The 27,739-nt window shown below is 42.3% G+C and overlaps 1 protein-coding gene and 2 pseudogenes across 1 annotated transcript; 2 read left to right on the top strand and 1 right to left on the bottom strand.

Annotated features, from left to right (window-relative positions):
• Nucleotides 1-1,269: 1,269 nt before the first annotated feature.
• LOC145344459 (large ribosomal subunit protein eL31 pseudogene) lies at nucleotides 1,270-1,648 on the top strand (annotated as a pseudogene).
• A 603-nt stretch (nucleotides 1,649-2,251) lies between these two features.
• Nucleotides 2,252-26,831, top strand: LOC145343891 (cytochrome c oxidase subunit 6A1, mitochondrial-like). Its single transcript, XM_080190379.1, has 3 exons — nucleotides 2,252-2,358; nucleotides 15,572-15,705; nucleotides 23,171-26,831. Exons 1-3 carry the CDS (start codon nucleotides 2,277-2,279, stop codon nucleotides 23,249-23,251), a joined length of 297 nt encoding a protein of 98 aa, XP_080046505.1. The 5' UTR covers nucleotides 2,252-2,276; the 3' UTR covers nucleotides 23,252-26,831.
• LOC145344600 (U2 spliceosomal RNA) lies at nucleotides 9,375-9,526 on the bottom strand (annotated as a pseudogene).
• Nucleotides 26,832-27,739: the final 908 nt, after the last annotated feature.

The raw sequence follows: 27,739 nt of genomic DNA, 5'->3' as shown, positions 1-27,739 counted from the left end.
CAACCTGTGCTGATATCAGTGCATACTCCCTTATTCTGAATTGTCACCCTGGTCTTGTAAATAACAAAATATAACAAAACTTTTGCTTTATTAAACCAGTCTAGGCTGGACTTGGCTAAACGCTGTCCTTGCTTGAAGGAGATAACATTCACTTTATGGGCAAAGTAACATCCCAAGATATCTGAGAAGGGTTGCTATCTCACACTGGAGCAATGGTGGATGTGCAGTTTCGATGGCAACCGAGGGAGGGGTTCGACATATTTTTACTCACATACTGTATTTGTAAGTACTTTTGCTGTTGCTAAGCACGTGATCTGGGTGAAGTTATACTGTGTGTACGTGACCAATTGCTGTAAAAAGAGTATAAAGGGGAAGAATTCCCCCATTCAAAGGAGTATCGCTCGGGTAAGCTCAGGACACTGTTCTGAGTTAGTAAAATGATCCTCAGAGAGCTTGTACTTGCTTGAGAATAAAGGACTGGGTTTTGTTATACAGATCAGTGTCTTGTTCTTGCATCAAGTACGTAAGGGTCTCTGAAAAACGAACCTGACAACATGTCCTGTTACCTGAGTCATAAGGATCTAGGTTCAAGTCTGGCTTAAAGGGTTTAGGCACAAAAATGAGGCTGACGTTTTGAGGAAGTACTCTACTGTTGGAGGCGTCTGTGCTATATTTTGGGTGAGGCATTAAGCTGAGGTCCCATCTAACTATTTGGGTGGATACCAAAGATCCCATGACACTTTCAGAAGACGAGCTGTGGTACTATCCCTGGTGTCCTGACCAATATTGATCCCTCAAGCAACATCACAAAACAGATATCTGGTCATTATCAATTGCAGTTTGTGAAAGTTTGCTGTAGGCAGAACTGGCTGCTCTGTTGCCTACATTATAACTGCAGTGATACTTCAAAAGTACAATGGGCTGTAAAATGCTTTGCAAAGTCCAGTGATGGTGAAAAGTACTATATCAATGCAACTCTTTTCTTCTGTTCAATTTATACATTTCATAGAAACTAGAAGCAGGAGTAGGCCATTTGGCTCTTGTTCGCCATTCATTTTCATCATCCAATTCAATATTCTGATCCCCCTTTCCCCTCATATCCTTTGATCCTACACCCCTAGAGCTATATCCAATTTCTTCTTGAAATCAGACACTTTGGCCTCAACTACTTCCTGTGATAGTGAATTCCACACATTTACCACTCCTCAACTCAACCCTTATCCACAATCTATGACCCCTAGTTCTGGAATTCCCCCACCATTGGTAAAATTCTTTCAGATGGCTCCCGTTAAGAAAGGTAGAGAGAAAAAGGGCGGTTCTGCCATTAACGAGGTGGTTACGAGGGAATACACAATAAATGTGTACAAGCATACCTATGCATAGGTTTTAAGAGACGCGCTGCCCGTGCCATTAAGGAGATCCGTGAATTTTCGGTGAAGGAGATGGATACTCCAGATGTCCGCATTGATACTCGTTTGAACAAGGCTGTTTGGACAAAAGGCATAAGGAATGCTCCATATCGCATTTGTGTGCGTTTATCCATAAAACGTAATAAGGATGAGGATTCTCCTAACTCTACACATTGGTGACTTACATTCCTGTCACATCATGCAAAGGTCTGCAGACAGTTAACATTGATGAAAACTAAATTGTAAATGTTGTGTTTAAAAATAAACTCCAAAAAGTGAAAAAAACAAATAAAACCCTGTTAGAATTTTGTAAGTTTCTATGAGATCCTCTCCAGTGAATGTAATCTATTTTCAGCTTATTGGCTCTACCTGATCTTCTCCCTTGTCCCCTGTACTATAGCTTCCTTTTAAGAAGTCTCACAACACCAGATCAAAGTCCAACAGATTTATTTGGAATCATGAACTTTTGGAGCCCGGCTCCTTCAGGAGGTGAGTGGGTCACGTCATTGGCCACTCACCTGATTGGTGATTCCAAATAAACCTGTTGGACTTTAACCTGGTGTTGTGACACTTCTTACTGTGCCCATCCCAGTCCAACGCCGGTTTCTCCACATTATATCTTCCTTGGTGTCCTTATCGGTCCATTCGTTCTCTCACCCTAGTTTCCTCCATCCTTCAGCTTTCTTCCCTTTCCTCCTTTAGCTGTCTCGCTGCCGATACCGCCCCATTCCGTCCTAGCTGGTTTCCCATTGGCCACCTGCCCATCGCGCCAACATTGGTCATTGGATACTGCCGTTGTTGCGTCACCAGTGATGCAGCCCGACCCCCTCCTTAATGGTGCTGGTTGAGTAATCGCTCCCAAAGAAGATGGCACGAAGACTGGGCGCAAGCGGGATGAAAGTTAGCAGGGTCTTGGCAGCAGCCAGCCAGGCACACGGGCAGCATGCAGGTACAATTAAATGAAAAACACACCAAGCGATGAATAATCACCACACTAAAATTAAAATGATCCGATGTGGAGGTAGAGGGAAGGGAGTGGGCATTGAACGTCGCAGTACTCGAGAGAGGCACGCGCTTTAAAATGCAGCAGCGTTTGAAAAGTGACCGTTAGCGGGAATGCCTCGTGCGGCAGTCCGCGCGCCAAGATTGAAATAAAACGGCTGCTAGGCGAGAGGAAGGGGTGGTTTGGGGAATCGGTTGGGGTTGACCCCTAAGATTAGGACTTCCAACCTCGTTTACATGCTTTGGACCAGCATCTGAATCATGGTATCCCTACAGGGTAGAAGGAGGCTATTTGTTCCATCGAGTCTGCACGCATTTCGGGACAGAACATACTGCCAAGGCCCACTCCTGCCCCTTCCCCATGACTCCACGTATTTACCTCATTAAAGCTGTATACCTTGGGACGCCAGGTCAATTTAGCATAGTTAATCCAGCTAACCTGCATATTTTTGGACTTTGGAAGGAAACTGGAACACCTGCAGGAAATCCGTGCAGATATGGGGAAAACCCCACACAGTTACCCAAGACTGGTATCAAACGCAGGTCCCTGGTTCTGTGAGGCAACCACCATGCTGTCTTAATGAAAATGGTTTCCGCACAAACGCACCCCCCATCATGTGATTAAAATTCGCAAGATGTTCTTGATAAAACATTATAACATTTGCTAGATCTTGACATTGACTGCCAAGAAGAAAGATCAGACATATGGTGGAATAATATTTATAAGTTTATTAGTCACATGTAGGATTACATTAACACTGCAATGAAGTTCAAGTGAAAATCTCCTGGTTGCCACACTCTGGCACCTATTTGGGTACACTGAGGGAGAATTTTGCATAGCCAATTCACCTAACCAGCACATCTTTGGACTGTGGGAGGAAACCCATGCAGACACAGGGAGAACATGCAAACTCCACATACACACAGAGACCTGAGCTGGAGAATTGAACCCAGGTCACTAGCGGTGTGAGGCAGCAGTGCTAACACATTGTGCCACTGTACGATGCACAAAGTGAACACGTATTAATTAGGGGAAAGGAATGACCTGCCTGTACCTGATGTGATTCAATTTTCCTTTTTGTTTCTTTCAACGTGAACTATTGAGTTATACCAAATGTAATATCTTCCGTACATTATACTACATGTTATTAACTGATCCCTGTTCTTCACCTGATCTTGCCTCTGAGTCAGATCATGGGTTCATTTGCACTGCATAGACTTGAGCACAAAACCTATAGTATCAAAATTAATGCTTCATTCAGCACAGTGGTTAGCACAGCTGCCTCACGGCACCAGTGGACCCAGATTTGATTCTGGCCTTGGGCAATTGTAAGGAGTTTGTACGTTCTCTCTTTGTGTGGGTTTCCTCCAGGTGCTCTAGTTTCCTCCCACAGTCCAAAGATGAGCAGGTTAGGTGATGTCGTGGGAAACTTTTAAAATGTGGCCAATTTATGTCCAAAAGTTTAGACTCTATTCAAAACCTTGCAAAAGGCAAAGACTCTGTTCGAAAGATTTAATAAAATTTATTTAAAATACAAAAGATCAAACAGGACAAACAATACACAAATGTACAGCTGTTCGGAGGCCTCCAAAGGGTTGAACAGGTCAGGTTCAGAGTTGTAAAACGTCTCCAAAGATCTGAGATACTCAGCCAAATTACCGAATGATTATACCTTTTGTTATCTAAGATACAGCTCTTCATTAGCTAAAAATTAATTTCATTTAGTGTTCACATGTAAGTCCAGTTTTTGATAAAGTATCTCAGTCAATTGCAATCTGCCATTCAGTACAATGATATCTCATTAGTCCAGTCAATCTGGACATCCTCCCATTGTGGTTAAACTAATTTCCTAATTGCTAGGTAACTATGGACACTTTCGATAGATGAACCTTTCCCATAGGCGCATTGCCAAGACAGAAAAGTATGTGATTTCTGGGCCCCAGAAATACACCATCTTATGTCTGGACAATATATGTTGCTATAAAATAACAACATTTGTCTCAAAAACGTGAAACTTTCTAATATCTACTTTTGCTAACTAATGGATTCCCAGATTATAGTTCTAACCTTCTGATCATACCATTAAACTTGCTGCTTTGCTGTTTTTGACTAAGACGAACAATAGATTTTATATATTAAAATACATTCAGTGTTTTGATATATATAATTAAAATTCATTCATTTGTATTAATACTGTTATTTCATTCACATATGAGCAAACTGTCCATATTAACTTCTTGTAAAGAATCATTTTACCCTTTCTCACCATCCAGTCTTCTAAAAAGACTATATCAGTCTGTGAATCTCACTAGCTAAATTGCCCCCTAGTGCTGAAGATGTGCAGGTGAAATCAATTTGCCATATTGCAGGGTTATAGGGATGGGATGGAAGGATGGATTTAGAACATAAGAACGTAAGAAATAGGAGCAGGAGTAGGCCATCTAGCCCTTCGAGCCTGCCCCGCCATTCAATAAGATCATGGCTGATCTGTCGTGGCTCAGTTCCACCTTCCCGCCCTCTCCCCATAACCCTTAATCCCCTCGCTTATCAAAAACCCATCAACCCGCGTCTTAAAAATATTTAGCGAGGCAGCCTCCACCACCTCAACGGGCAGAGAATTCCAGAGATTCACCACCCTGTGAGTGAAGAAGTTCCTCCTCAACTCTGTTCTAAACCGCCCCCCCTTTATCTTGAAGCTGTGCCCCCTAGTCCTACTGTCCTTTCTGAGCAGGAAGAGTCTCTCCACCTCTATCCTAGCCATCCCATTCATCATCTTATATGTCTCAATGAGATCTCCCCTCATTCTTCTAAACTCTAACGAGTACAAGCCTAGTTTATTCAGCCTCTCCTCATAGCTCAACCCGCTCAACTCCGGTATCAGCCTAGTAAACCTCCTCTGCACTCCCTCCAAGGCCAGAATATCCTTGCGCAAGTACGGCGCCCAAAACTGCACACAGTACTCCAGCTGCGGCCTCACCAATGCCCTATACAGCCGCAGCAAGACCTCCCTACTTTTATATTCAATCCCCCTCGCTATGAAGGCCAGCATCCCATTCGCCTTCCTGACCACCTGCTGCACCTGCAGGCTGGGTTTTTGCAACGCATGCACAAGGACCCCGAGGTCCCTTTGCATCGTCGCCTGCTGTAGTTTTTCGCCACGTAAGTAATAATCCTTCCTACAATTATTCCTACCAAAGTGGACCACCTTGCACTTGCCAACATTAAATTCCATTTGCCATTTCCTGGCCCATTCGCCCAGCCTATCTAGATCCTTCTGCAGACTCTCCACACCCTCCGCGCAATTTGCCGTTCCACCAATCTTGCTGTCTTCAGCAAATTTCGACACCATACACTCGGTTCCCTCCTCCAGATCATCTATATAAATGGTAAATAGCTGAGGCCCCAGCACCGACCCCTGGGGCACTCCACTAGTCACCAACCGCCAATCCGAATAGCGCCCATTAACCCCCACTCTCTGCCTCCTATTTGACAACCAATCCTCTATCCACGCTAACACCCTACCCCCAACTCCATGCCCCCTTACCTTCTGCAATAACCTCTTGTGAGATACCTTGTCAAACGCCTTCTGAAAATCAAGAAAGACCACATCCACCGGCTCTCCTCTATCCACCGCCCTAGACACATCCTCATAGAACTCCAGTAAATTTGTCAGACACGACTTCCCCTTAACGAAACCGTGCTGTGTCTGCTCTATCAAGCAATTCCCCTCAAGATGCCTCGCTATTTCCTCCTTGATGACGGATTCTAACATTTTACCTACAACAGACGTTAAACTAACCGGCCTATAATTCCCTGCCTTTTGCCTGGCACCCTTCTTAAACAATGGCGTAACATTAGCCGCTTTCCAATCTTCCGGCACTTCCCCAGAATCCAGCGACGTTTGGAAAATAACCACCAAGGCATCCACTATCACCTCCGCTATTTCTTTCAGAACCCTCGGATGCATTCCATCCGGTCCTGGGGACTTGTCCACAATCAGTCCTACCAGTCTGTCGAGCACCGCCTCTCTAGTAACAATAATGTCATTGAGACCCTCCAGTCCTACCACCTTTCCATCTCTAACACCCGGCAAATTATTCACGTCTTCCTCCGTGAACACCGAAACAAAAAAGTTATTCAAGACCTCCGCCATTTCCCCATCCCCTACCAGTAAGTTTCCCCTCTCATCCTCTAAGGGTCCAACGTTCACCCTAGCCAGCCTCTTCGTTTTTATATATTTACAAAAACTCTTGCTATCCTTTTTTATATTAAGCGCTAGCCCAGCTTCATAGTTTCTCCTACCCTTCTTTATCAACTTCTTTGTCAATCTATGTTGACATTTAAACCTCTCCCAATCCTCTTCTCGCCCACTACTCTTAGCTACTCTAAACGCCTCCGCTTTTAATTTAACACTTTCCTTCACCTCCTTCGTTATCCACGGCTTATTACCTCTCCTCCTACGGTCCTTTTTAACCATCAGAATAAATTGCTGAGCACCAAGAAAGATATCCTTAAAGATCCTCCACTGCTCCTCAGCAGAGCTACCTTCCAACGCGCTCCCCCAGTCAACATTCGCCAATTCTTCTCTCATCCTACCATACTCCCCTCTGTTCAAACAAAGGACGCATGTCCGGGAACCCACTTTCTCCTCCTCCAGCTGCACCAGAAGCTCCACCATACAATGATCACTCTCCCCAAGAGGATCCTTCACCGCAAGGTCCCTAATTCTACCCGCCTCATTACATAGCACCAGATCCAAGATAGCTCGCTCCCTCGTTGGCTCCAACACACACTGTTCAAGGAAACTATCCCGGCAGCATTCCAAGAACTCCTCCTCGAGCCCACCGCGTCCAACATGGGTCAACCAATCAATATGTAGATTGAAATCTCCCATAATTATTGCCGTTCCATTCCTGCACACCGCACTTATTTGCGCGTTAACAGCCCACCCCACCTCCAGATCATTATTTGGGGGCCTATAGACGACACCCACCAGCGTCTTCCTCCCTTTGCTGTTCCTAAACTCCACCCACAACGATTCCACATTCTGCTCTTTGGTTCCTATATCATCCCTTGCTACCACCCTGATGCTGTCCTTAATCAGCAGAGCTACACCCCCCCCTTTTTCCTCTCGCCTATCCTTCCTAAACACTTGATACCCCTGGACATTCAGCTCCCAGTCCCTGTCACCTTGCAGCCACGTCTCTGTAACGGCCACCAGATCATATCCATTTGTGCTGATCTGCGCCACCAGCTCATCCACTTTATTCCGAATGCTTCGTGCATTCAGATAAAGTGCCTTCATCCCAGCCTTCACCTGGACCCTATTTGCCAGAACGCCACCAACCATACTCACGCCCCCTACTCCCTTTATTATTGGGACATCCTCGGCCTCTTCCCTTACCTGTACCCTCTCCTTAACTTTAGACCCCGTAATGTCACCTACCCTCGCACCCTCCCCCCCCAATTAGTTTAAAGCCCTGTCTACAGTCCTATTTACACGATTTTTGGGTGGAATGTTTGAGAGTTGGTGCAGACTCAATGGGCTGAACAATCTCCTGCATGGCAGGGATTCTATGGATTCAACATCACTAAAATCGATCTCTGGTTGTTATCACGCTGTTATTTATGGGAGTTGGCTGAGTAAATTAGCAACACTTCAAAAACACTTCAATGATTGTAAGGCTCTGTGTGGTATATTAAGCTTGTGAAAGGCACTATATAAGTGAAAGTCCTTTACTTTGCTCAAAGTGGCTGATTTTCCCAGCACACACATTGTTCATGTAATGAATGACTTGCATTCCTTTATCGAAAGCATTTAACATAAAGTGAATTTAGCCCCTCCTCCAAGGTACAAGCCATTCAAATTTTGAGTTTAATTTTAAATCGTGACAAGATGTTTATTATATTATAAAGAAAGCATCAATCAATAGTGTGCAATATGACAATTTTAGTTATTAATTAACATCTACAGAGATATCAGAATCTCTGCACCCCACCTCTCCACCGTTCCATTAACTCTTGGATTTGTAAATAGTTATACTGAAAAACAATTCTTTCAAAAGGTAGGGTGAACCCACTTCTCCACTCACCTGATGAAGGACCAGCGCTCTGAAACTCACGATACCAAATAAACCTGTTGGAGTTTAACCTGGTGTTGTGAGACTTCCAACTGTATTAAACTTTAACTCTACAAAAAAACTAAATTAAGCACAAGAAAACTCATTTTTTCCTCCTACTCTACTTGATGTCTGAACTTTATTGAACATGTAACAAATGAATGATCAGTACTGCCCACACAAAAAAAAATTAAAACATTAAGAATTAAGAAAACATTCAAATAAACTTTATCCGAATCATCCTTTGAAATTTGTCTCCGGCTTCGAATAATTTTGAAAAATAACTGAGCAATAATTGCCAAAAGCTGATTAAATGGAGTTGGGAAATCAAATAAACTGCCATTCTTAGATACAAAAAAATTATTTCAGCATAACAGGTCTGGGCTAAAACATTAAGTCCAAGCCAAGCTTGAGCTAAGCCAATTTTAACACCAGAATTCTGAATATATGTTGATGTAGCAGATATCAACAATGTATTAACCCATGTTATAATTTCAATACATTATAGATTAGCAGATTTTTTGTGGTGTTGCTTGAGATAAGGTAGTTTGTATTTGTTTTCTAAAGAAAGGAAAGGTATGGCATAGAAGACATTTGTTAAAAGACAATGAGATGTTTAATAGCTTGAAGTATTCGTTTTCATGTTAAGTATAACTGAATAAAAATTGATAGCAAATATTCACTGACATTAATTTAACAGTTTAGCTTTTTTTTTGTTTTTATTCCAATTCAATCCAATCAAATCCAATTCAGAGTCTCAACAAGTTGAGACATTCCCGATCCAAGCTGACAAGACAGGGCTCTCATGATCCAAACTGATTGGAGTAGTCATAGCTCCTCCTCTAAGGCTTGATCTCATTTGCATCTTAGCCAAAAGGCCGAGGTGCCGCTTTAAAAAATTGCTTCAAGTGAAGCTAAGATGTAACCTAATGACTTCAACCAAGTACAGCATGTCGATACTACACTTGATCTTAGCCAAAAGGCCGAGAAGTGAAAGCTTTTTTTTCTTTTATTCTTTATTCCAATTCAATCCAATCAAGTCAAATCCAATTCAGAGTCCCAACAAGTTGAGACATTCCCGATCCAAGCTGACAAGACAGGGCTCTCACCTCTTGTCTTGGGCTTGATCCACATGATCCAAGTTGATTGGAGCACACATGGCTCCTCCTCCAAGGCTCGATCTTATTTGCATCTTAGCCAAAAAGCCGAGATGCCGCTTTAAAAAATTGCTTCAAATGAAGCTAAATTATAACCTAACAACTTCAACCAAATACAGCATGTCGATACTACACTTGATCTTAGCCAAACTTATTTTTTTCCAAAAATGTACTTTATTCATAAAAATCTCAAATAAACTATTGCAAATGTACAGGGCTTTGAATTGCAAACAGTGCAGAATCAAAACATTTTTACAGATTTATACAAATTACAGTCATTACATTTCAATACTTAAAGCTATCTATATACATGCCTCAATAAATTACTGTGTGCTGTTATTGCTCAGATTGGCACACATTTATGCAGCTCAAGGGTATTCTGCAGTTCCCGGGCCCTTGGTCTGCCTACGTTAAAAGGCCTTATAGTGTGGCCTTTCCCCATTGTGCTTTTGCGGCGGCTGCCCCAAGCTTCAACGTGTCCCTCAGCACGTAGTCCTGGACCTTGGAATGTGCCAGTCTGCAACACTCGGTCGAGGACAGTTCTTTCAGCTGGAAGATCAAGTTTCGGGCGGACCAAAGTGCGTCCTTCACCGAGTTGATGACCTTCCAGCAGCAGTTGATATTTGTCTCGGTGTGCGTCCCTGGAAACAGCCTGTAGAGCACAGAGTCCTGCATCATCGAGCTGCTCGGGACGAACCTCGACAAATACCACTGCATCTCACTCCAGACCTTCTTTGCAAAGGCACATTCCACAAGGAGGTGTGCGACCGTCTCATCAGCCCCGCAGCCGCTTCGAGGGCAGCGTGCGGTGCTGTTGAGACCTCGAGCGTGCATAAAGGATCTGACGGGGAGTGCCCTTCTCACCACCAGCCAAGCCAGATCTTGGTGCTTGTTTGTCAGTTCTGGTGATGAGGCGTTCTGCCAGATGACACTGACAGTCTGCTCAGGGAACCATCCGACAGGATCCGCCGTCTCCTTTTCTCTCAGGGCCCCAAGGACGTTACGCGCTGACCACTGCTTAATCACCGTGTGGTCAAAGGTGTGTTTGCGGAAAAATTTCTCCACGAAGGACAGGTGCTGCGGTACTATCCAGCTACTCAGAGCATTCCGTGGCAGTGTGGCCAGACCCATCCTTCGCAACACTCGGGACAGGTAGAACCTCAAAAAGTAGTGGCACTTGCTGTTAGTGTACCGAGGATGTACGCACAGCTTGATGCAGCCGCACACAAAGGTAGCCATCAGGATGAGGGCGGCTTTGGGAATGTTTTTCCCTCCGTTCTCTGGAGATTTGTCCATCGCCTCCCTCCAGACGTGATCCATCTTTGATCTCCAGATAAACTTAAAGATGGCCTGCGTCATTGCTGCAGCACAGGATTTGGGGATAGGCCACACCTGCGCCACGTACAACAACACGGAAAGCACCTCGCACTGGATCACCAGGTTTTTTCCTGTCATGGAGAGGGAGCGTTCCTCCCACCAGCCCAGTTTCTGCCTGGCTTTCGCGATGCGCTCATCCCAGTTTTTGGCGCATGCCCCTGCCGCTCCAAACCATATCCCTAGCACCTTCAGGTAATCTGCCCTAACAGTGAAGGGGACAAAGGATTTGTCAGCCCAGTTCCCAAAGAACATGGCCTCACTCTTACTCTGGTTGACTTTGGCTCCCGAGGCCAGCTCGAACTGCTCGCAGACCTGGAGGAGCCTGCGAACAGATGAGGGGTCCGAGCAGAAGACAGCCATGTCATGTACAGGGAGGTTTTGACCTGCGTGCCTCTGCTGCCTGGGATTGTCACCCCTTTGATGCCTGGGTCGCTTCTGAGGGCCTTGGCAAAGGGTTCAATGCAACACACAAAAAGGACGGAGGAGAGAGGGCAGCCCTGTCTGATTCCAGACCTGATTTGGAAGCTATCTGTTTCCCACCCATTGACTGAAACTGAGCTACTGATGTCTGTGTAGAGCAGCCAGATCCAATTGCGGATTCCCTCCCCAAAGCCCATTTTGGAGAGCATATCCATCATGTAGCTGTGCGATATTCTGTCAAACGCTTTCTCCTGGTCTGGGCTGATGAGGCACGTGTCCACTTGCCTGTCCTGCACGTAGGCGATCGTGTCCCTGAGTAGCGCAAGGCTGTCGGAGATCTTTCTTAGCCAAACTTATCTGTTTAAAAAAAAGTGATTTTATTATCAAAACTTCTGCTAGTTGTCTCTTCTAACGTCAGTAACTACACTTTCTGTTCATCTCAATGTCACACTTGAAAATGCTTACCATGTAACATACCCATTCAAGAGTCCTATTGTGACTACATTAAAGCTAGCTGATGATGTACCAACTGCATTTGTACAGTGATGCAAGTTGGAATTGGAAGCATGTTGGAAGCACTTGGAGTGCTAGAAATCAGAACTTCATTTGCATATAAATTCAGTTGATCACGGATTATTTTAAGATTTTTAGTAATTCATAAAAATTGATGGAAAACTTAAATGGCAGACAGCCTGAATTGTTTTTTGTTAAAAAAAAATGTTTACAAAGCAAGTTCCCAATTTCATGGGTTTGAAGTGGATGTACCTTTGTATTTGTATGCTGAAAATAAACAGCAAGCATACAGTATACAATTGAGTAATTTTGTGTGCAGTAAGTTTCATACAAATTAGCAGCAGGAGTTGACCACTCAGCTCTTCGAGCCTGTTCTACTATTCAATAATTGTAATCACAACTTATTTTTACTTACTCCCAATAACATTTTATCTCCTTGCTTATCTAGAATCTATCTACCTCTGCCTTAAAAATATTCAATATTCTCCTTCACTGCCATTGAAGAAGACAATTCCAAAGACTCATGATCCTCTGAAAGAAAATAATTGTACTTGGCCCTGTTTTAATTGAACAATTCCTTATTTTTAAACTGTAACCCCCTAGTTCTAGATTCCTCTGTATCCTACCCATATCCACCCTGTCAAGACCCCTTAGGATCTTATATGTTTAAATTAAGTCATCTCTTATTCTTTTAAATTCTAACAGATACAAGCCTAGCCTATTCAACTTTTCCTCACAAGGCAATCCACCAGTTACAGGTATTAGTCTAGTAAACCTTGACCTGCTTTTGGGAAATAAGGAAGGGCAGATGACAGAAGTGTTAGTGAGGGATCACTTTGGGACCAGTGACCATAATTCTATTGGTTTTAAGATAGCTATAGAGTGTGATAGGTCTGGCCCCAAAGTTAAAATTCTAAATTGGGGCAAAACCAATTTTGATGGTATCTGGCAAGAACTTTCAAAAGTTAATTGGGGGAGTCTGTGGGAAGGCAAAGGGACTTCTGGTAAGTGGCACGCTTTCAAAAGTGTGTTAACCAGGATTCAGGGTAAACATGTTCCTCTTAGAGTGAAGGGCAAGGCTGATAGAAATAGGGAACCCTGGATGATTAGGGATATTGAGGCCCTGGTCGAGAAGAAGAAAGAAGCACATGACATGCATAGGCAGCTGGGATCAGTGAATCCCTTGAAGAGTATAGGGAGTGTCGGAGTAGAGTTAAGAGAAATCAGGAGGGCAAAAAGAGGACACAAGATTGTTTTGGCAGATAAGGCAAAAGAGAATCCAAAGAGCTTCTACAAATACATAAAGAGCAAAAGAGTAACAAGGGAGAGAGTGGGCCTCTTAAGGATCAACAGGATCATCTATGTGCAGATCCACAAGAGATGGGTGAGATCCTAAATGAATGTCTCTCATCAGTATTTACTGTTGAGAAAAGCATGGATGTTAGGGAACTTAGGGAAATAAACAGTGATGTCTTGAGGAGTGTCCATATTACAGAGATGGAGGTGCTGGAAGTCTTAAAGCGCATCAAGGTAGATGAATCCCCGGGACCTGTGAAGTGTATCCCAGGACATTGTGGGAGGCTAGGGAGGAAATTGCGGGTCCCCTAGCTGAGATATTTGAATCATCGATTGTCACGGGTGAGTGCCTGAAGACTGGAGATTGGCAAATGTTGTGCCTTTGTTTAAAAAAGGCTGCAGGGAAAAGCCTGGAAACTACAGGCCAGTGAGCCTCACATCTGTTGTTGGTAAATTGTTGGAAGATATTTTGAGAGACAGGATCTGCAGGCATTTAGAGACGCACATACTGATTAGGAATAGTCATCATGGCTTTGTGAGTGGACAATCATGTCTCACAAATTTGATTGAGTTTTTTGAAGGGGTAATCAAGAAAGTAGATGAGAGCAGTGCGGTTGATGTTGTCTACATGAACTTTAGCAAGGCCTTTGACAAGGTACTACATGACGGTTGTTGCAAAAGGTTAAATCTCACAGGATCCAGGATGAGGTATCTAAATGGATACAAAATTGGCTTCTTGACAGAACCCAGAGGGTGGTTGTAGAGAATTGTTTTTCAAACTGGAGGCCTGTGACCAGCTGTGTGCCTCAAGGATCAGTGCTGGGTCCACTGTTATTTGTCATTTATAATATAAATGATTTGGATGAGAAATAGGAGACATGGTTAGTAAGTTTGCAGATGACACCAAGATTGGTGGCATAGTGGACAGTGAAGAATGTTATCTCCAATTGCAATGGGATCTTGATCAATTGGGCCAGTGGGCTGACGAATGGCAAACGGAGTTTAATTTAGACAAATGTGAGGTGATGCATTTTGGTAGATTGAACTAGAGCAGGACTTACTTAGTTAATGGTAGGACTTTGGGGAGAGTTACAGAACAAAGAGATCTAAGGGGACATGTCCATAGCTCCTTGAAAGTGGAGTTACAGGTGGACAGAATGGTGAAGAAGGCATTTGGCATGCTTGGTTTCGTCGGTCAAAACATTGAATACAGGAGTTGGGACTTTTTGTTGAAGTTGTACAAGACATTGGTAAGGCCACACTTATAATAGTGTGCAATTCTGGTCATCATATTATAGCAAGGATATTATTAAACTAGAAAAAGTGCAGAAAAGATTTACTAGGATGTTATCAGGACTTGATGGATTGAATTATAAGGAGTGACTGGATAGACTGGGATTTTTTTCTCTGAAGCGTAGGAGGCTGAGAGGTGGTCTTATAGAGGTCTATAAAATAATGAGGGGCATGGATCAGATAGATAGTCATTACCTTTTCCCAAAGGTAGGGGAGTCTAAAACTAGAGGGCATAAGTTTAAGGTGAGAGGGGAGAGATACAAAAGTGACCAGAGGAACAATTTTTTCACACAGAAGGTGGTGAGTGGTTGGGACAAGTTGCCAGAGGTAGTAGTAGAGGCAGATACAATTTTATCTTTTAAAAAGCATTTAGATAGTTACATGGGTATGATGGGTATAGAGGGATATATGCCAAATGCGGGCAATTGGGATTAGCTTAGGGGTTTTTAAAAAAAAGGGTGGCATGGACAAGCTGTGCCAAATGGCCTGTTTCCATACTGTAAACCTCCATGACTCTATGACCTTCTCTGAACTGTTTCCTTCTGAAATAACAAGACCAATAGTGGACACAGTACTTTAGATGTGATCCCATCAAATATCCAATTTAACTGAAGCAGAACTTTCCTATTTTTGTATTAAATGACTCTCGCAATAAACGATAATATTCTATTAGCTTTTCTAATTACTTGATGTATCTACATACTAACCTTGTGTCTTCCATCCTTTATCCACAGCACATGTTACTTCAAAGAATTTCAATAAATTGGTTAAAAATTATTTATCTTTCTCAAAACTATGCTCACTGATGAATTACCTTGAATTTGCCCTGCTATAGTGTCTTTAATAATAGCTTCATATATTTTCTAATTTTTTTTAATAACTAAATTGTAAATGCTTTTAGCTGTGCAGCCAGCATTGCACATGGCCAGTCCTATACATGTATTCTGTTTGGTCTACAATTGATTTTTCTTGTTTGTTTTTCAGGTCGTACTTGGAAATTACTGAGTTTTGTAGTTGCTTTACCAGCAGTTGCTGTTTGTATGCTGAATGCTGTTCTAAAAAGTACAAGTGAACGTCCTGAATTTGTGCCATATGACCATCTCCGCATCCGCAGCAAGGTATAAGACTAAATAAATGATCAGTAAGTGATATTCCACTAAACTTTACAAGAATATGCTAATTGTAATAAAATCTGGCAAACAAAATAGAAAATATACACCAGAGCTTTGCATTCCAGCAAAGGGTAATTGGCATTCATGAAATTACACTTCAGCAAGAGTGAATGCCTTCAGTGGAGAGAAAACTGAATTATAAAAAAAAGTCATGCCAGGTGCAACAAGCCACAAGTGTTATACTATAGGCATTTTCTATGTCTACATCTACTCAGATTGAAATATCATGTTGTGACCATTCTTAGCAGCTGCAATCTTAAATTACAACAATTCACATTTGTGCTGCATCTTTAATGTAGTTTATCCAAGGAGTGTTCACAGAAGCCAAGCAATAAATCGTACAAGAAATAGAAATAGACCCAAGGCATTTTCAAAATTCTACGTTTAGAGTTTCATGAAATCACTGATTGAGACTGCATCAGCTCTTTGAAGAATAATCTAATTTATCTCCACTTTGTCTCCATATTTCTACAATTATTTCCTCACCCAAATATTTATCCAATTTCTTTTTGGTGGCTACTATTGAATCTGTATCTACATCACCCTTTCAAGCAGTACATTCCAAATTCATACCATTTATTGCTTAAAACTGTTTGTTGACAGGAATGGGTTATCATTCTCTTCCCGAGGAAGGAAGACCAGGATGAAAGCATGCTTGGGTTTTCTAGGGTGATTGGCTTCCTGATGGTGCAGAGTACCCGCAACAGCACACATGTGGCTCTGTGGGCCCTCAACATCAAAGGGGAGCAGTATTGCAAGGGCATACAGTACATGGCAGACCAGTGACACTGCATGACTAGAGGGCCTTCAGTGTGCCATGGAGGCAAAAAATACCATGGAGCAAACTATTGGGATCCTGAAGCAGAGATTGTGTTGCTCAAGTTGCTTGGGGGTAAGGGGAAAACCTCTATTGTACAAGCAACAGGGTCTCCATGTTTTTGGTTATGTGCTGTGTTCTCCATGATTTTCTAATAATGATGGCCCAGCCATATCCTGGGATCTAGAGGCCACCAGGTGACCAAATGGAGCAGAAGGGACCAGATTGCTCTGCTTTGCTGTCAGCATGGACCCATCATTTGTACATTAATTTAAAACTCCCCATCTTAAAGGCTCCCTCAGTCAACATCACTCAATAGGGGCTAACAAACCCTCACAACAATTTTATCCACAATGCATCTATTATACAAAAAAATCTCCTATATGTATCTCCATAGTGCCTGTCTTACAGTATCCCTATCTGGCTTTATGCTGCTGTGCAATGTTACCTGAGGAGCTATAGTGTGACTGGTGGAATGTTGCTGATCCTCACTGGTGGACACTTAATGGTGATATATTGGGGAGTGTGAATGTACAAAGGGAACTAGGTGTCCTTATACACCAGTCAATGAAAATGGAGAGGCAAGTGCAGAAACCAATTAGGAAGACAAGTGGTATATTGACCTTCATTGCAAGAGGATTTGAGTTCAGAAGTAGAGGTGTCTAACTCAGTTGTACAGGCTTTGGTGAGAGCACACCTGGAGTATTGCAAGGTTTCCCTACTTAAGAAAGAATATACTTCCCATAGACAGAGTGCAGTTGAGGTTCACTAGGCTGATACTGGGATTGGCAGTATTGACCTATGTGAAGAGATTGGTTTGACTGGCCTATATTTACTAGAGTTTAGAAAGTTGAGAGGCGAACTGATTGAAATGTATAAAATTCTAACAGAGCTGAATAGACTAGATGCAGGAAGGATATTTTCTCTGTTTGTGGAACCTGGAACGAGAGGACAGTCTCAGGACACATTTAGGACTGAGATGAGGAATGAATTCACAGGCTGGTGAACTTGTGGAATTTTCTGCCATAAAAAGCTGTGGAGACAGGTCACTTCAAGAAAGAGATAGATTTTTTTGAGATTTTAATGGCAACAGTGGGTATGGGGAGAAAGCAGGAATACAGCATTGAGATTAAGGATCAGCCATGATTATATTGAATGGCGGAGCAGGCTCAAAGGACCAAATGGCCAAGTTCAGCTCTTAGTTTCTATGGCTTAGAAGATGCTCTCAAGCAACTCTGGGCTCTGAGTACGAATCTTTAGACTGCACCATCTCACTTTGGGAAGCAGCAGTCAGCTCTGGCTCAGAAGGAATGGTAAGTTGCAGTCTTGGGAGCATGGCTACTATCATTCTGATAGAAGGGAGGAGGTTCCAGCTCTACAGTTCAACTGCCACTTTCAAGACATGATTTTGTAATCTGCTGGAGCACATGCCCTGTGGCATACTAAGATTTGCCCCCATAATGTAAGCTGTCTCTGCATGGATGGGTCTCATGACCTCTTGAGTTTCTGCTATAGCACTGATGTGTCAGGAAGGTTGCCTGTGCTGCTGTAGACATTGAGCTACCTGGAACCGTGTTGCTTCTTCCCAATGCAACTGGGCCCCCGAGAAAATGCTGAGAATGCCTGTACAAAAATTGTGCACCAGACCCAGCCATGCCACAATCTGAAATGAAATTTTTGTCTCAGCCACCTTATTTTCACTGGTCATGGCATGCCACAAATCACAGCTCTACAAAAATATCAGAGCAGGTGAATTTTGCAGCCTGAGAATTTCACTATTTGAAGCTGAAAGACTACTTCCAAAAGTGAGCTCTTACCAGAGCATGAATTTACTATTACCTGATAATTTATGTATAATGTTGCACAAAGGTTGAAAGAAACCTCTATTACTGCATTAAGATTAATTAACCAAATTGACACAGTTTTCTTGTATTTTCCAAGTTGATTTTATTATAGAAGAATAAGCACTTTATAAGCAAAACAGACCAAATCAGGTTTGTTAAAAATACACAACAGTGAAAAATTAAGGTGGAGGATTTTGCTTATAGACCATTTTGATTGCGTAAATAAGGAGAAATATCCCATTGGCAGAAGGGTCAGTAACCAGAGGATACAGGTTAAAAGTAATTGGGAAAACACCTGCAGGTGACATGAGGAAAACATTTCTGTGCAAGAGTTATAATGCAAAACGTTCTGCCTGAAAAGATGGTGAAAGCAGATTCAATAATAACTTTCAAAGTGGCATTGGATAAATACTCCAGAGAAAAAATGTTGCAGGGCTATGGCTACAGGGCCTGTAGATAAGACTGGATGGCCCATCAATCTGTTGTCATTCTATTATTCCATGAGCTTTCTAGGGTCATAAAAATCTGGACAGTATCCAGGCTTAGACTGACAAGTGGCAAATGACATTCACACTACACAAATGCTAGGTAATGACCATCACCAATAACAGACACTCTAACCACTGCCCCTTAACATTCAATGGTGTAACCATCATTGAATCTCTCACTGTCAGCATCCTTGGGGTTACCACTGACCAGTAACTCAATTAGACTCACCACATAAACGCAGTGGCTACAAGAGCAGGTCAGAGACTACGAATACTATGGCGACTAACTCACCTCCTAACTCCCTAGAGCCTGTCCACCATCTACAAGGCACAAGTCAGGAGTGTGTTGGAATACTCTCCACTTGCCTGGATGGATGCAGCTCCAACAACACTCAAGATGCTTGACACCATCTGGGACAAAGCAGCCCACTTGATTGGCACCACATCTACAAACATTCAACTCCTCCACCACTGACGTTCAGCGGCAGCAATGTATACTATCTACAAGGTGCACTGCAGTAATCCACCAAAGACCCTTAGACAGCATCTTCCAAACCCATGACCACTTCCATTTAGAAGGACAAGGGCAGCAGAAAAATGGGAACACCACCACCTGCAAGTTCCCTTCCAAACCATTCACCATCCTGACTTGGAAATATATCGCCATTGCTTTGCAGTCACTGATCAAAATCCTGGAAATCCCTCCCTAATGGCATTGTAAGTCAACCCACAGAACATAGACTGCAGTGATCAAGAAGGCAGGTCACCACCACTTTCTCAAGGGCATCTAGGGATGGGCAATAAATGCTAGTCAGCAGTGACACCCATGTGCCATGAATGAATTTAAAAAAAAATAAGGATACATAAAAAATAATTGAGCATGCAACTTTATTAATTCCCTGAAGAATAGTACATCTATCAGCATCATTAATAAAAACATGGAATGATAACAGCTGATAATAATTAGCTGTTATGTCTGTATCTGCCTGTACTGCATAAGAGCAGCTCAATTAGTACCACTCCTTTGCTTTTTCCCCAATAGCTTCAGGTGTTTATTCAATTCCATACTTAAAGCTTGCTGGGCTACTTTCTGGCTCCCTAACTTTTGCCTATAGAACCTCATTCCTCTTTCTACCTATGTAATTGTACTGATGAAAATTATGACATTGGTCTCTCCTCTCAATGCTTTATAACCACTCAGGTGACATCCTTGATTCTGTGACAGGAAGGGAATCACAAACTTACAGAGCAGTAGGGCACCACGCTGGCACAGCAGTTAGCACTGCTGCCTCACAGCGCCAGGGACCTGGGTTCAATTCAAGGTGGCTGTCTGGAGCTTCCTCCGGGTGCTTCAGTTTCCTCCCACGGTCCAAAGGTGCATAGGTCAGGTAGATTGGTCATGCTAAATTGCCCCTTAGGGTCCAAAAGTGTGTAGGTTAGGGGGATTAGCAGGGTAAAGGTGTGGGGTTATGGAAATAGGGCCTGGGTGGGATGCTGTGTTGGAGTCAGTGCAGACACGATGGGCTGAGTAGCCTCCTTCTGCACTGTAAGGTTTCTATAATTCTATGAAGTAATACAACACGGAAACAGGGCCAACTGGTCCATGCTGACCATGGTGCCCTCCCAGGTAGTCTCAATTGCCTGCGTTTGGCCCATATCCCTCTAATCCTTTTTCATTCATGTACTTATCCAAATGCTTTTTAAATGTTGCTATTGAACCCGCCTCGACCACTTTCTCTGGCAGCTCATTCCATATAAACACCACCCTCTGTATGAAGAAATTCCCCTCAAGTCCCTTTTAAATCTTTCCCCTTTCATCTTAAACCCATGCCCTCTAGTTTTCAATTCCCCTACCCTGGGAAAAAGACTGTGCGTGTTCATCCTATCTATGCCCCTCATGATTTTATACAGCTCAATAAGGTCACCCCCTCATTTTCCTACATTCCAAGGAATAAAGCCCTAGCCTGACCAACTGCTCCCTATAACTCAGGCCCACTAGTCCTGGCAACATCCTTGTAAATCTTCTCTCCACTCTTTCCAGTTTATCAATGTCTTTCCTATAACAGTGCGACCAAAAATGTACACAATAATCCAAGTGCAGCCTCATCAATGACTTATACAACTGCACCAAAATGTCCCAACCCCTTTACTAAATGTCCTGATGAAAGCCAGTGTGAAAGCACCTTCTTCACCATTCTGTCAACCTGTGATGCTACTTTCAGTGAACTTGTACTCCTAAGTCCCTCTGTTGCTCAACACTCCCCAGGGCCCTACCATTTACTGTATAAGTCCTACCCTGGTTTGACTTTCCAAAATGTAATACCTCACACTTGTCTGTTTTGAAATCCATTTGCCAATCTTTGGCCCACTTCCTTAACTGATCAAGATCCCTCTAATTTTGGATAACCTTCTTCATTATCAACAATATCTCCTTATTTAGTACTATCCACAAACCTTGTACATTCACAGCCAAATCATTTCTATAAATAACGAACAAGGGTCCCAACACTGACCTGAGTGACGCCATTAGTCACAGGCCTCCAGTCCGAGAAACAACCTTAGACCATTACCCTCAGCTTCCTACCATCGAGCCAATTTTGAATCCAATTTGCCAGATCTCCCTGGATCCCATATGATGTAACCTTCCAGACTAGCCTGCCTTGTAGCACCTTGTCAGAGGCCTTACTAAAGTCCATATAGATAACATCTACTGGCCTACCTTCATCCATCCTCAGTTACCTCTTTGAAAAACTGTAAAAGATTCTTTACATAGGATTTCCCATGCACAAAACCATGCTCTCTCTAATCAGACCTTGACTATCCAAAATGTTGGTAGATCCTGTCCCTCAGTTTCCCCCCCGCCCCTCCCCAGTAACTTGCATGATCTATAAATGTGTTTTTTCCTTATTAATAGGAAATCACCAGACTCTATTTAATTGGGCTCAGAAAATCCAAAGTTCTCATGCCTGAGCCAGGAGTTCTTATCTGTACCATTGCTACTCCATGTTATTTCAAATGGATTAATAAACAATGCCTATTAAATGCAAGATACATATCAAATTGTACATTACAAAACCATTTTACTATCAATTATTTCCAAGGCAAAGAAATAAATCTGTGTCAAGTGGTTTATACATGGCTTTACAATCAAAATATATTGACGTATGAAAAAACAATATGTAAACTGTTCTTTGCAATTGCAGTTTTCATTCATAAGGAGTGTGAATTCTACCCCCAACAAAGAAAATAAACTTAAAGTAAAATAAATTCAATGGAACACACCACATTTTAGGACATTTGTCACAGCTTTTTGGAGGGGCAATTCTTCGGCTAAGATGTTAATGCTCTGTCATTATATGCTAAGAAAGATTGTTTACATCATTGTTAAAGGGCACCATTCAGTGCCTTGTTTGCCAATACATAACATTCATTCTCAATTTATGACCTATAAAGCACTTTGGGATGTATGAGAATTATGTTAGCACCAGCATAACTGCAAGTCTTTCTCAAGTAAATGTGACATTTTTTCCATTTTCATGTGGGCACGATTTCCCCCCAAAATTCGAAATGCCCAATGGGCAGGAAATTAGGTGGTCATTGGCTATGCCTCTAGACACTCCCCCCACCTCTCCCACAACTGTCAGCTTCCAGATTGCTGGCCCCAGCCTACAATGGCCATATCAGCTCCCCCCTAATGCAGAGTTCCCCTTACCCCTCTCCCATTCTGGCTGCATGCCCACCAGGGTGCCAGGCTGGCACTGCACAAGGGGCATTGCTTCCACCTGCCCTCAACTTCCTGGGGCCTTTGGTGGCCTTCCATCCCACCAGTAAGCCCATCATGTCAGGTATCATTTGCTGGGACCATCTGTGATCTCTGCTGGTGTGGGCCTTCAGTGGCTAGGTCAGAAACCTGTGCGCTCAGCCAATCATGTCATAAAAAGGTGGCCTGGGAAGATCGTGCCCGGCGTGTTAATAGCCTCCCACTAATATTTCCCATCCCGCTACACTGCCGAGAAAATCAAGCCCACCATCTGGAACTGAAATAACTAACTTATTGCCAATGAGATATGATGCATTTTGAATCATGAGTGGAGATGAAGAGAATTTTTGTGCGCTGGTCCTACGTGTACAAGAGACTCTGCCAAACCTGTTTCACACAGTATCCATGCAGCTTGCAGATAAATGAGAACATTCCTCAAGTAGTTTTAGATTCTTTTATTGTTACATAGCAGTACAGGTGAAACTCTGTTTCTCTTTTACAGCCTTTTCCTTGGGGCGATGGCAATCACACACTTTTCCATAACTCGCATGTCAACCCATTACCCACTGGTTATGAGAAATAATTTATGTTTATTGGTGGGAATTCCAGTCCCACAATACATCATCATACAAAATTCATATTTATTGTTATAATCCACATGTAGTATTCAAAATATACAATAAAAGGTTTTACATGACCAATAAACTCTCAGCATTGAGCTGTCTAATTCTTAAAAGCAGTATTTTCTTGAACAATAAAGTAAAACTTCATTTTTATTTCAGTCATCATACAAATCAGTTGGATAACATTTCAGAATGGGGGCTAGATGAGAATAACAAAAAATTTGCATTTACCTTGATTCATAAATTCAGCACATCTTATAATGTAATCACAACTTCTATGCAGTAACATGATAAACAAAATGCAGAAATGACTTTGCACCATGAAGTTTGAAAGTTTATTATTGTCACAAGTAGGCTTACATTAACTCTGCAGTGAAGTTACTGTGAAAATCCCCTAGTCGCCACACTCCAGTGCCTGTTCCGGTACACAGAGGGAGAATTTAGTATGGCCGTTGCACCTAACCAGCATGTCTTTTGGATTGTGGGAGGAAACCACACAGACGCAGGGAGAACATGCAGAATCCACACAAACAGTGATCTAAGTCGGGAATCAAACCCACATCCCTGGCGCTGTAAGGCAGCGGTGTTAACCATTGTGCTGCCATGGTTATGCAGGGATTTTGCATCACATATAGCCACACAACAATGAAATTAGATCTTGTATTTAGATAAATAAATAATCCTATGCCATGTATTGAGTTTTTCTAATAACCAGTACCGTGTTGAGTTTAGAAATAACCTTGCAGCAGGTGTTCAATATACAATAATCGTTCTGTGCCACATGTTGAAGGGTACAGAGCAATGGCCCTGGCCCTAATTCACATATACAGTTGGGTAGTAAAGGATGCACAACCTTCTACACTAGTCACAAATGCATTCAACCTCACAGTTAACTTACGTTGCTTCAGCTGTCATTATGGTATAACTGAATGTCAAAGATGGTGTGTTCAAACTAATATTTGCTTTGGGATTATGTGAACATACATTTCACAATCAATACCAGGACCTATCACAATTCATAAAGACACTGATACACAATAGAGAAAATTATTCCATCTTCTAAATTCACTAGTTGATACTTTCTCACACAACGAAGCATAAATCGTCAATTGATGAAGTCGAGATTTTCTGGAAGAATCTTGCGGTACAATGTATTCTGCAACAAAAGGTTCTTACTACATATGGCTGAAAGATAGCAAGGAGCGATGCAATAATAGTAATAACAGGGGACTTTAATTTTCATAACATACATAGACTGGGATGAGAGGTAAAGTGTGTGTGGAAGAACTTTCTTGATCAGTATGTTCTGGTCCACTTAGTAAGGAGGCATGATTGTCCGATATGATTGGAAACAAGGAAGGAGTGTTCGTATTAAAGGCATTAGAAGTAGGTATGGTCAAGTGAATTTTCTATAACCAAGCAAGCAGTGGGTGGACATTTGCATTAAAAGATAAGCTATGTGCGAAACACCTGCTACCAACAGCTCTGGGCTGGAAGAGGTACAGTTTAAATCAGCCATTGAGTTAAGCCAGAAATGTTTAGAGGCTGTGAAAGCAGTCTTGTGTCTGAAGTTTTGAATTTTCGCAGCAGAGTGGAAGGGAGTTTGAAAAATCTTGTGACATACCTTTCCTACCTCTGTAGTGGGTTTGCTTTGTGGTAATATTTCTGAATTTTTTGAGTTAAATATCTATCAGGGAGTGTTGCCTAAGGTGTGTCTAACCAAGTGAGATTCATTTGAAGAATGTTCTACAAAGTGAATTTTATCTGTGCAGTTTTGTGTGCTTAAGTTTTATTTTCCTTTGTCAATAAATATTTTAATTTAATGTTTAAAATAACAAGTGAATTTGTGACTTCTGAATTCAGTGAACTTCTCTTGTTGGAAAACAAAGAAAAGGTTGTGATACCTGGGCCAAGTTTCCCTTTAGTATTTATTTTGCATCGCAGTTAACATCTACAGGATCATTATGAATTTGCAGAGTTCTTGGATAGATTAAGAATGGCTTGGAGTGTATGAATCCAAAGATTATGAGTACAAGAAGAACACTGAGCTCAGGTGCTTTTTTTGTCAAGAGATTTGAAAGTGGTAGGCCTGCAAAATGGCTTTGGCAATTGCTAAGACTTTTTTTGACAGTGGAAGATGTGACAATGGAGTATTTGAAATCTCTGAAAAGGGCTAAGCTCTGATTCTTAGCAGATTTGTTGCAGGTGGAAATAAAAGCATAGTTTCACAAGACTGCTGTGGTTACAGTACTTGCCCAGCATTTAAAGCTGGAAAATGCCTCAAGTTAATATGTCACAGCTGGAGGTAGTAATCAGTTACAAATAAAACAGCTTGACATAGAAAGGGATCAAATAAAGATTTGAATTGGAAAAGAGAAAATAAGAAAACTTCTGGGATAGTTTAGGACATTAAAATTAGACAGGACTTTTGAAAATGTAAGAGAGGTTATGATTATGGAAGAATTTAGTAATAGCATTGTAGTAAACATTAAGATGTTTTTAGATGAAAGACAAAGTAAAAACATCAAGAAAGCTGCTGTTTTAGCCAGTACATGCAATATTTCACACAAATAGTTGTGTAGGAAAAGGTCAGATGGAAATTAGAGATAGAGGATGGAATTCTGACCCACTGGAAGGTTCGATAGTGGATGTGTTTGTGTGTGTGGAAGGGAAGAGAAGAATATGACAGGTGACCCAAACATGGTTTCATGCTGGCACTAATTTACAGTAGGATCTTCCACTGGTGCCTGCCATCACCGTGGTGCATCATAAAAGCCAGCAAATCTGCACCAACTCTCTGAAAAAGTATCATACCTAGGCCCATTCTTCTGCTCCATCCCCACAAACACTCACGTTTATCATGGCTAATCCATCTAACCTATACATCCTTGGATGCTAAAGAGTAATTCAGCGTGGCCTGTCCACCTAACCTGCACATCCTTGGATTGCGGGAGGAAATCAGAGCATTCAGATTAAACCCATGCAGACACTGGGAGAAAGTGCAAACTCCACACAGCCAGAATTGAACCCGAGTCTTTAGCACTGAGGCAGCAGTGCTAACCACTATGCCACCATGCTGTGACAGCATAAGACTATGATGAGAGCTTATGGTCAAGACTCTTACAGGATTGAGATCGAGGAATTTTATTCGTGGTGTTTATTAGGGATGCCCATAGTGAGTTAACAGAATTGATTCCTTTCAAGTTAATCAATGGTCATGCAGTAAGGGCACCACTCAAGATAATTTGGGAGAAATTAGTCAAAGTTCTGAAACTGCTCTCCTGAATTACGTGACAAAATTCAGAGAAAGATTGAGAAGTACATGAAAGTTAGCGACGGAACCTTTAAAGATATAGTAAATGAGAATAAAAGGGCAAAGGAACATAATTTTGTGGCTGGGCAGAAGATGTTAGTACTGTCAGACGATCCATTAAAAGCAAGATTGTGTGAACCACATCAGATTAAAAAGAGACCGAGTGAGATAAATTATTTGGGAGATACCCAAGATAGAAGAATGTGTGTGTGTGTGTGTGTGTGTGTGTGTGTGTGTGTGTGTGTGTGTCATGCAATGTGCTTAAAATGTACTTTGACAGGGAGGATAACCAGAAGGTACTGGTCATTGTAAGGGAAAAGGGGTAGATATTAAGGCGGTGGTAGGCAACCTGCAGCCCAGGAATCACAAGCAGCCCATCTGGATGCTGACTGCAGCCCACAAGACATTTTGGTGGCTACTGCGCACATGCAAGGTTGCCACTTTCCACTGATACCTGTCCATGCAGTTTTTACCTTCTTGGTACAACTGAAGTGGTAGCACATAGAACAAGAACGTGTGAAGTGTCATGACTGTACCTCATAATTTAATACAAAAACAGTTTAGAAGCCACTAGCATTTCAAAAGATATTTCACACAATGCGAGTCCCAATAGCAAGATTAGCAGTTGTAAACAGAACGGAACAAAATATCATCCTGCTAATAGGAAATACCTTAGACAATTGAAACCATTGGGGAGGCATACATATTAATCTTCTGAGGGTACAGACAGCAAATACAGAGAACAGTCAAAGGGGAAAAATAAGATAATTGCCAACCTTTTGTGGAAACGAGAAGGCAGTTTTCATCTAACAACTTGTAAGCCTGTAGTGGCTAGCAGACCAGAAGCTACGAGAGGACACAGGTTTAAGGTGCTGGGGAGCAGGTACAGAGGAGATGTCAGGGGTAAGTTTTTCACTCAGAGGGTGGTGGGTGAGTGGAGTATTTGAAATCTCTGAAATGGGCCATTGGTCGTGGTGGAGGCGAATTCGTTGGGGTCTTTTAAGAGACTTCTGGATGAGTACATGGGATTTAATGGGATTGAGGGTTATAGATAGGCCTAGTAGGTAGGAATGTGATCAGCGCAACTTGTGGACCGAAGGGCCTGTTTGTGCTGTAGCTTTCTATGTTCTAAAAG

Source organism: Carcharhinus amblyrhynchos, chromosome 6, assembly GCF_965287045.1.
Source record: "Carcharhinus amblyrhynchos chromosome 6, sCarAmb.v2.hapA, whole genome shotgun sequence".
In the NCBI taxonomy this organism is placed as follows: domain Eukaryota; kingdom Metazoa; phylum Chordata; class Chondrichthyes; order Carcharhiniformes; family Carcharhinidae; genus Carcharhinus; species Carcharhinus amblyrhynchos.
The sequence above is the reverse complement of the archived record's forward strand: the minus strand, read 5'-3'. Positions and strand labels throughout refer to the sequence as shown.

Coding starts and splice junctions, on each gene's coding strand:
- LOC145343891 (XM_080190379.1), top strand. CDS start 2,277: ATGGCACGAAGACTGGGCGCAAGCGGGATGAAAGTTAGCAGGGTCTTG. Junction 2,359..15,571: donor GGCACACGGGCAGCATGCAG/GTACAATTAAAT, acceptor TTTGTTTTTCAG/GTCGTACTTGGAAATTACTG. Junction 15,706..23,170: donor ATCTCCGCATCCGCAGCAAG/GTATAAGACTAA, acceptor TCTCTTTTACAG/CCTTTTCCTTGGGGCGATGG.